At 40.7% G+C, this 10,519-nt stretch overlaps 1 protein-coding gene across 2 annotated transcripts in view; it reads right to left on the reverse strand.

Annotated features, from left to right (window-relative positions):
* Window positions 1–10,519, reverse strand: part of EFEMP1 (EGF containing fibulin extracellular matrix protein 1) — a 63,000-nt gene extending 52,481 nt beyond the window's left edge. For both annotated transcript variants that reach the window (XM_054701592.1, XM_037527428.2), the window contains exons 1-4: window positions 10,462–10,519; window positions 9,060–9,147; window positions 5,363–5,411; window positions 4,783–5,196 (exon numbers count right to left, since the gene is read on the reverse strand). In XM_054701592.1, coding sequence (XP_054557567.1) covers window positions 4,783–5,196; window positions 5,363–5,411; window positions 9,060–9,140 — 544 coding nt within the window. In that variant the 5' untranslated portion in view covers window positions 9,141–9,147; window positions 10,462–10,519. The remainder of the gene's footprint in view (window positions 1–4,782; window positions 5,197–5,362; window positions 5,412–9,059; window positions 9,148–10,461) is intronic.

Here is a 10,519-nt window from a genome sequence, read left to right on the forward strand (position 1 = left end):
GACTCTAGAGCTATTTCTAGAATACACAGCAATGTGTACTCTGAAAATAAACAGCAAAACCTAGGCAGGCAGTACCATGGTGCATGTGACATAGTGAAATGTGCTCAAATGAGAGTTTTTTTTTTTTAAGATTTATTTATTTATTTATCTATTTATTTATTTATTTATTTATACAAGCACTGGGTATAGTCAGAAACGCGGAGGGTGAGAGAATTCACCAGAGTCAGAGCAGGGAGCAGAGCAGGCAGAAGGACCGAAGTACACTGCTGAGGGGAGCAGCGGGCGGCAGGAGAGGTCTGCACGCCATGTGGGACCTTCCTCCGGTGGCCAGGGAGCAGCCAGGGATTGAACGGGTGCTGCAGAGGCTGCTGGCAGCTTCGCAACCCGGCGCTCAACTGCTGCGCCACCGGGGAGGTCCTCAAATGAGAGTTTTAAAGAGAGAGAAATGTCAATGAGAGATAGTTCTTCAAAGGTAATAATAAGCCCCTTTATTTATTCTTCAAAGAGGCAAATAAATCAGTGGCAAGTTCAATAAGAAAACTTTAGAAACCAAAGGGCAATATGCTTAGAGTAGCTTACCAAGCAATTTCAAATTCCAAATGAATAACTCAACTACTGCTTCTGATAGCTAGGATTCTGGCTCTGCCCACCTGGGTTTGAAAGCTGACTGCACTTACCACCTGTGTGCTCCTGGGTTCTCAAACTTGACAGCACACTGAATGACATGAGGAGCTTTAAAAAGGTACTGAGCCTGGAAGTCACTCCTAGAGACTGCTTTTTAATTGGACTGGGGTGTGACTCAGACATTGACAAGTTTTAAAGTCTCCCAAATGACTCTAAATATGGGTAGTTATAACACTCATCAACATATATTCACCAAATGAAGGGGCACCAAAGTATATTAGACAATTATTATCAGCTCTGAAATGATATTAAAGAAAATACACATATAGTGGGAGACTTCAACACCCCACTCTCACCAATGGACAGATCAACGAGACAAAAAATAAAGACACTAGCACCCTAAATAAAGACATAGAACTCATGGACTTAACAGACATCTATAGGACAGTGCACCCCAAAAAAGCCGAGTACACATTTTTCTCAAGTGCACATGGATCATTCTCCAGAATTAATGACATACTGGGCCACAAGACAAACATCAACAGATACATGAAGATCAAAATCATTCCGACTATCTTCTCCAATCATAAAAGCATCAAGCTAGAAATAAATCATGAAAAGAAAACAAGGAACCCTCCCACTTCATGGAGATTGAAATCCACACTACTAGAAGACCACCAGACCAATGAGGAGATCAAAAAAGAAATTAAAAAATACTATGAGTTGAACGACAAGGAGGACACTACTTTCCAGAATGTGTGGGATCCAGCAAAAGCAAAATAAGAGGAAAATATATAGCAATATAGGCTCACATTAACAAATAAGAAAGAACTCAAAGAAACAACATAATCTCACATCTCAAAGAATGAGAAAAAGAACAACAACAAAAAAACCCTAAAGTCAGTAGAGGAAAGGAAATAATAAAAATCAAAGCAGAAATAAACTAATTGGAAATTAAAAGAAAATCCAAAAGATCAATGAAACCAAAAGTTGGTTTTTGAAAAAATAAACAAAATAGACAAACCCCTAGCAAGGCTCACAAAGAAAAAATGGGAGAAAACAAATATAAATAGGATTATAAATGAAAGAGGAGAAATCACAACAGACTCAGTAGAAATCAAAAGAATAATCAGAGATTACTATGAACACTTATATGCAAACAAATTCAACAACCTAGAACAGATGGACTAATTCCTAGAATGATATAATCATCCAAAGCTGGACAAAGAAGAAATAGAACAACTAAACTGACCAATTACAAGCTTCGAAATTGAGGCAGTAATCAAAGCACTCCCCCAAAACAAAAGTCCAGGACCAGACAGCTTCACAAATGAATTCTACCAAATGTTCAGCAGTGAATTAGTGCCTATCCTACACAAACTCTTTCAAAAAACTGAAAAAGAAGGAATACTACCAAATACGTTCTATGAAGCCAACATTACACTAATACCAAAACCAAACAAAGACAGCACAAAAAAAGGAAAATACAAGCCAATCTCCCTAATGAACACTGATGCAAAAATCCTCAACAAAATCCTTGCCAACAGAATCCAACAATGCATCCATAAGATAATTCACCATGACCAAATAGGATTTAGTCCAGGAACACAAGGATGATCCAACATCTGAAAATCAATCAATGTAATCCAACACATCAACAAAAAGAAACATAAAAACCATATGATAATATCCATAGATGCTGAGAAAGCATTCAACAAAGTACAATGCCCATTTATGATAAAGGCCCTTGAAATTCTCAGGATACAAGGAACATACCTCAACATCATAATGGCCATATATGACAAGCCCACAGCCAATATCATTCTCAATGATGAAAAGCTGAAATCATTCCCATTAAGATCTGGAACAAGACAAGGATATCCACTCTCACCACTGCTTTTCAAAATAATATTGGAAGTCCTAGCCAGAGCAATAAGACAAGCGAAAGACATACAAGGAATACAAATAGGGAAGAAAGAAGTCAAACTATCACAATTCGTGGATAATATGATAATATACATAGAGAACCCCAAAAACTCCACAGAAAAACTAATTCAACTCATCAATCAGTTTAGTAAAGTAGCAGGATACAAAATCAACACACAAAAATCAGTAGCCTTCTTATACACAAACAATAAATCTGAAGAAGAAATCAACAAAACCATCCCTTTTATTATTGAAACAAAAAAATCAAATACTTGGGAATAAACCTAACAAAAGAGATAAAGGACCTATACAAAGAAAACTATAAAACACTGTTAAAAGAAATAGAAGAAGACACAAAGAAATGGAAAGACATCCCCTGCTCATGGATCGGAAGAATTAACATTATGAAAATGGCCATCCTACCAAAAGCAATTTACAGATTCAGTGCTATTCCAATTAAAATTTCAATGACATTCTTCAAAGAAATAGAAAAAATATTGATGAAGTTCTTATGGAGCCACCAAAAACCTCGAATAGCCAAAACCCTCCTGAAAAAAAAAAAAAAGAAGGGAATGGAAGCATCACTTGCCTAGATTCCAATATTACAAAGCCATAATAATCAAAACTGCATGGTATTGGAACAAGAACAGACATACAGACCAATGGAACCAAATAGAAAACCCAGAAATAAATCCACATATTTATGGTCAACTAATCTTTGACAAAGGAGCAAAGAATATGTGCCGTAGCAAAGAAAGTTTGTTCAATAAAAGGTGCTGAGAAAACTAGGTCGCTACATGCAAAAGAATGAAGGTTAAGTACTACTTCACACCATGCACAAAAACCAACTCAAAATGGATTAAAGAACTAGACATAAGACCTGAAACCATAAAATATATAGAAGGAAATATGGGCGAAACACTACATGACATGCACCTCAAAGACATCTTTGAGACACATCACCCAAAGCAGTGATAGTGAAGGCAAAGATAAACAGCTGGGACTACATCAAATTAAAGAGCTTCTGCACAGCAAAAGAGACAATAACAAAAACAAAGAGAAACCCCACTGACTGGGAGAACATTTTTGCACACAACACTAATGATAAAGGACTGATCACAAAAATCTACAAAGAACTGATGAGACTCAACAAAAACAGAAAATAATCCAGTCAAAAAATGGGCAAAAGAGCTAAAAAGAAACTTCTCCAATGAGGAAATGCAAATGGCCAACAGGCATATGAAAAAATGTTCAACATCACTTGTAATAAGGGAAATGCTAATCAAAATTACAATGAGATACCATCTTACACCAGTGAGAATGGCATATATTAAAAAAGCTAGCAAGAACAAATGTTGGTGAGGATGTGGAGAAAAAGGAACTCTCCTGCACTGTTGGTGGGAATGCAAACTGGTGCAATCACTATGGAAAGCTGTGTGGAGATTCCTCAATCTGCTAAAGATGGAGCTTCCATATGATCCAGCAATTCCACTCCTAGGTATTTACCCAAAGGACACAGAAACATTAATTCCAAAGGGCACCTGCACCCCTATGCTTATAGGAGCACAATTTACAATGGCTAAGCTTTGGAAACAACCCAAATGCCCAAAAATAGATGACTGGATCAAGACAATGTGGTATGGAATATTACTCAGCAATCAAAAAAGTAAAATCATGCAATTTGCAGCAACATGGATGGAGCTGGAAGGGATCATGCTTAGTGAAATAAACCAGAAAGAAAAAGAAAAATACCGGATGGTCTCACTCATAGCAGGAATCTAGAAAACCTAAATAAGGGACCAGGAAAAAGAATAACTATAAGAAAGAAAAAATCAAAATCAACAAACAACTATAAACCAGAGACACACTATGGGGTGGGGGGCGGGGAAAGGAGGGAAGGGTGTCAAAATAAGGAGGGTGCAATTGCATGGGGAATATAAAAATTAAAAAAAATTAAATAAAATAAATCTTTAAAAAAAATATGGGTAGCTAATGTTGAGAACCACTGATGAACTCTCTGAGCCAGTTTCTTGATTTGTAACATGATGACTATAATGGCAGTAACAACCTTTTAAAGATTATTGCCATGATTAAGTATGATAATCTAGGCAAAGCACTAAGCACAACATCTGGTGTCGGGGAAACTCTCAATAAATGTGCACTGTTATCATCTTCACCATGAAGTGCAGTTGGGCAAAAAACTTTCTGATTAGCATAATAAGTCATGCTTACCTTGGCACACATTATGCTCACTCTGCTCGTAGCCTGTTGCACACTGGATCCGGTGAGAAGGGTTGGAAGGAATATGCTGAGGGTCAGCTGGGTTCCTCCTGATGACAAAGTTATTTCGGCCAGTCTGCACTTCAGGGCCTGCAACTGCAGCAGCACTGGCAACAAAACCGCCCCCAGGCATCACACCACTGGCTGCCATGCCACTGGCTGCTACGCCCCCAGGGGTTGCACCTGAGGTTGCAGCTGCATTTGCAGCTGCACCTACAGTTTCGGCTGCTGGTGTTTCTTGCTGAGGTTGTTCATTATTGACAATAATCTGGGCAGTTTTAGGAAGGCAGAGGTATCCTCCATAGTGGTTGACGCATTTCATCCCACCTTTGCAAGCGTCTGGGACAATGTCACATTCATCAATATCTATAGTCAGTAACAAAAGAAGTCAGAAGTCTTTTAGAGGGAAAGCAAAATAGGTAAATATATGCTCATGCCTTTTTGGTATAATACAAAACAGGACAGAAAGAGTAACATATGAAGTAGAGACAGAGAGCTATGTTCAGATGGGAAATCTTTGAAATTGGCTTACCTTTGCACTGCTGTCTTACAGGATCCCACTCATAGCCATCTGTGCATTGCTGTGAAAAAACATCAAAGACGAGGCTAGGAGTCAGTTAATTGGTATAGCTATTCCTTAATAAGTCACTCTAAAATCTTCATTATTTTAAAGATTTATTTATTTATGCATACAAGAACTGGAGGACAGGCCAGATGTGCGGGGAGGGTGAGAGGATTCACCACAGACAGAGCAGGGAACAGAACAGGTGGACTGACTGAAATAACTGCTGAGGGGAGCAGCGGCTGGGACAGGAGACATCTGCTGCGCCATGTGGGATTCTCGCCCACCAGCCGGGATCGAACCCACACTGCAGAGGCTGCGGACAGCTTCACAGCGCTGCACTCAACCCGCTGCGCCACCAGGGAGGCCCTGATTGCTCTTTTTTTTTGTTTTATTTGCTGCTTCTTCCGCATTGTAAATTATATCAAAAACAATCAATTGAGGGTTTTTTTTTTTTTTTTTGGTTCTTGACTCTTCCCTTTCTTTTTAATTCCTCTTAGAGCATTTCAGCACCTAACTTCCTTATCATTCCCTCATAAACCCCATGCCTCCCGCTACACCCTGGCATGCTTCTTCACTTCAGTTGGTCTTGCATCCACTCACTGAACAAACCATCTATTGAGTACTTTCTCACACCACGCACCACCCTAGTCCCAGCGCATGCAAAAATCAAGAAGACCTGGTTCCTATCCTCAAGCAGCTCACAGACTAGAAGAGGAGACTGAGCCAGGTACACAAGTTGGAGCAAGATGTCAGGTGCCATGACACAAGCATGGATATGGAAGGAGCCAGTCTTTGCCTGGGCCTGTGGGATGGACATGGCAGGGTGGAAGGGAAGGTTTTTGGGGGGAGACCACACAGGAACTGAGTTTTATAGGATGAGCAGGTTTTTCCATGGCGATGCAAAAAATCTAGGAGGAGGGGACCATGTGTGCAAAGGTGTAAAACTATTAAAGAGAGAAGGAGCTGCGAGGAGTCCTGGGTGGGTAGAGATGAGGTAGAGAGGTAGCAGGGCCAAAACTGGGAAGCCTGTGTTTGGGACCGGTAGGAATTGAATTCTATCTTGAAGGTCAGTGAATCTTAAGTTTTATTTTGCTCAAGAATTACCCAGAGTTCTTATAAAATGTAGACATCTGGGTCTGCCCAAATGATCAGGCATCTGGGTCTGATGCTGTAGTCTGTCTGATCTTATTACTTCCTGGATTCGACTTCATCCTGTTCACATCTTTGATTATGCCACTTTCTCTGATACAGGTACCTTTTCAATCTTCCTAGATTTATCTAAATTCATTATCATTTCCCTCAAGAATCAGCACAGAGTCCTGCCTCCTCCATTATGCTATTACTGACATTAATTACCTCCTTGCTTTTCTATTTATTTAGCAAGTTGCCTTATCTGTGTAGTAATATTATTCGTACTTGCTTAGAAACTTTAGTTTTCAACAGCATTTTTCCAAGGTGAATTCGCTGAGGTTAAAGTCTGATTTTTCTTAGTAAACAAATTCTTTTGATAGTGGTTAGAACTGCTTATGCATACAGTAGATACCTGACAAGTAAATAGATGAATGAACTTAATCTCTAACATGAAAGTGGAATATTAAGACTATCTTGTGGATATGAGCCCATCCTTCTGAAAGCATCTTTCAAGTCAGGCAAATTGACAGCTCACTAGAACAATCTTTTTGCTAGAGAAAGCAAACTTGCCATTTGTTTTGGTATTTAGTTCTAGTACATTTAATCTACTATTAAACAAGACTAGACTGATTTAGCTTTACTCCTTGCTGACTGTGTAGACTTAAATCAGCAGAAGGAAGATGATGCCACTTACTTCATATTTTCCTGTGAAAATAAAAGAATTTCCACCGTGAAATACTCAAAAAATTGTTACATCTTGTCTTTAAACCATGAATTATAAACCTATAATCTATGGAAAACAGACCTTGTCTTAGAATAAAAAGGTGTTACACATGGGAAATCTGTTTTAAAAAATCCCTAAAATTATAGTTTTTATTACATAGGGATTTTTTTCTGTAAAAGATGAGTAAGATTTAGGTGATTAATAAAGGGGGTATCAGGATAGGCACTTATGAAAGCAATAAAATCTTTTATTATATGTAATATGAAAGTGGGTAGCTAATTTAGTCTTGGTTTCCTAAGAAGGTAATAAGTTTAGCTTGAATAACAAAACATTTTAATTTGAAGATAAACAACACATGCATTCATTTTTCTTGCTTTATTTATCATCACCAGAGGAAGCAACTACGTTTACCATTAAGTGAACAAAATATTTATATTAAAAGCTATTTGATTTATAGTGTATCTGAACAACCACTAGGTCATTTGCCAGATGAAGGCAAACACTCTGGGGATAATCTGATACCAAAAAGTGAGATAGTATTTATTAACAGCAATTGACATTAGGACCTCCCTGGTGGTGCAAGGGGTTAAGACACAACCTATGAAGCTGTCTGCAGCCTCTGCAGCAAGAGTTCATTCCCTCGGCCAGCCAGGGAGCTACCCACATGGCGCAGCACATCTCTCCTGACTTGCCTGCTGCTCTCCTCAGCAGTGTACTTCGGTCAATCTGCCTGTTCTGTTCCCCACACTCTGTCTCTGGTGAATCCTCTCACGCCCCCCCCCCCCCTCCCCGCCAACTCAGGCCTGTACTCCAGCTCTTGTATGGATAAATAAATAAATCTTTGAAGAAAAAAACAGTAACTGACATTAGCTCACATCTAAGAGTTTTATTTTCCATTTTTTTCACACTATTTTGAGTAGGATTACTTAATTTCGAATTTGGAGCAAGTAGAAAAATATGTTTTTCATATTCTGATTCAGGACAAATGTCATTTGCCTCACAGCACTGATTAAACACTAGAAAACACAACGAAGGTGTAAAGAAACTCACCCGAAGTGAAGTCAGTACTGTTCTCTGTTCTCACCAATCTATTCCTGGCAGTAGGGGATGGGGTTGTCAGATTATAGTTTGAATATTTTATAAAACATTGGTTATGCCCATGCAATTAACTAATTAAACAACTATTATTTGGAAATATCAGATATACTAATTAGAACGTGCAAAACCAAATATTACACACTGCATTTAAAAGCCACTTGGAAAATACCACATGCTGATAACACGTAAAGTCTATCGGAGAGGTATGCATATGAACTGTCAATTATACTATAAATGAATATATAGACTTTATAAATTCCATAAAGACTACTTAGGTCAGCATATAAGCACATGCACAAATGAGGTGATGTTTAACATTCTTATCTGACTTGAGCCTTTTTCTCTGCAAGTTTTGGTTTATACGCATATATATAGGAATCCAGGCTTTCCAATTCCTTACACCCATTAATTTACTGGATGTGTTAAAAATATGTTACTTATTTTGTTTTTTGTTTTAAAAGGGTTCCCCTTTTGAAACCTTGAGCAAATCATTACATTTTGGTGTCCATCTCAATTGACCATCTAAATGAACTTTTGAAAGAATCACGGGCAATTTACAATTAATCTGAAAAGTGATACATACTAAAGTATTGTTTAATGTATTGTCCTCCACAGACTATAGTCCACATACACAGGCAGGAGAAGTTAAAGTCTCCCTGGAGTCACAAAATCCCGCTGAAGCATATTATCTCAAATTCCATCACCCCTTACCGTGTATGTGATGGTTTCTTCCGTGTCCTGTGACTTGACCAGCGCCAGAGTCAGCATTGTTAGGAAAATGGCTCTTAACATTGTGAATCTCAAAGAAAACATAGGGCAAATGGAAGCTTAGTATCTGCTGGGGGTCAACAGCTTAGTATCTGCTGGGGGTCAACAGCTTAGTATCTGCTGGAGGCAGGGATACAAGTTCTTAGCTATAACATAATGCAAGAAACGAAGGGCAGGGAGCCTAAGACTCCACCATACCCAACTTCCAATCTACTTTCTCGCCTCCCTTCCACCTCAGCTTTTCACTTGGGCGAAGGAGGCACCAAAGCCCATAAAAGGGCTGCAGAACGGTGTTTCACTTCACCCATTCAGTTGCACTGAATGCATGCAATGGACATTCAGCATGCACTTCATACTGCACCTACACAACAGGCTCCAGAAAGGGCAAGCTCCAAGAGTAGTTCATTTCAAAGGAGATGGTGCTTATGCTCCTTTTTGTAAGGGTGTAAGTGGGCAGCAACCTTCATATTCCCCTGAAGATTAAGGTTTTCCCTACAAGCTCACCTCCAGTTAGTTAAGGTCCTCGCACTGCTGAGCAGAATACCTGAGAACCAATATGAATCACTTTGGCCTCAAACTTTTTTTTTTTTTTTTGAAACAAAACACCAAAACAGAAACTAGGGGAGCAATCACCTCCAGTTATCATAGAATACCTGCTCCTCACGGTTCCTCCTCACCTCCCCCAGCACAAACTCTGAAAGTGCTATTTCCACGCTGTTCTCCGCACGCAGCTTTGTTTAAAAATTCCAGGTTGTGTGAAGGAGCAGCCAAAAGTGTTCGGTTCCCCTATCAATTCCCCTGTCTTCCGCATGCTACCTTCACAATCCTGGCTGCTAGGGCCAGAATCCGGGCACCACAGGGCAACCCCAGGTATTACTCCGGTAGCCACAGGGCTGGCCAAGGACCCCCAGGAAGGTGAGACTGTTATAGGACAGGGAGAGGGGCAGGACCACCCTGTTACAAGACCCTTTTTCTTAACCATAAACCAACAGGCGCGGTGCCCGGAAGCCGCACCGCGCTCCAATTTCTAACCAGCTCCTGCGGAGTCCAGGTGCGTCTCGGCTCTCGCACATGCCGCCCCGAGACAGCCCGCCGGGCGCTCGCGGCTGGGTCTCGCGGGCCGCTCGCCGGCGCGCACATGCCCCCCCCGGAGATTACACCCGGGAGATGCCACCCCGGCACCGCACGCGCTGGCGTCGCGCACCTTCGCCGCACTCTGTGCCCGAGATGCTGCACATTCCCTGGGAGCTCCTGGGGACACCCCTCAGGTCGCCCCACTTAGCACCCCGGAGCGCTGCCGGATGACCCCGGCGAGCCGGCGCGACCCCGCGTCTGCGGTTCCTACCTGCGCGGCGGCGCCGCAGCCACCGGCCCGGCAGCGAGAGGAGCGCGGGGAGGGCAGC

This window comes from Talpa occidentalis, unplaced genomic scaffold (genome assembly GCF_014898055.3).
Source record: "Talpa occidentalis isolate TD23 unplaced genomic scaffold, MPIMG_talOcc4v2.1 talOcc4.5, whole genome shotgun sequence".
Classification (NCBI taxonomy): domain Eukaryota; kingdom Metazoa; phylum Chordata; class Mammalia; order Eulipotyphla; family Talpidae; genus Talpa; species Talpa occidentalis.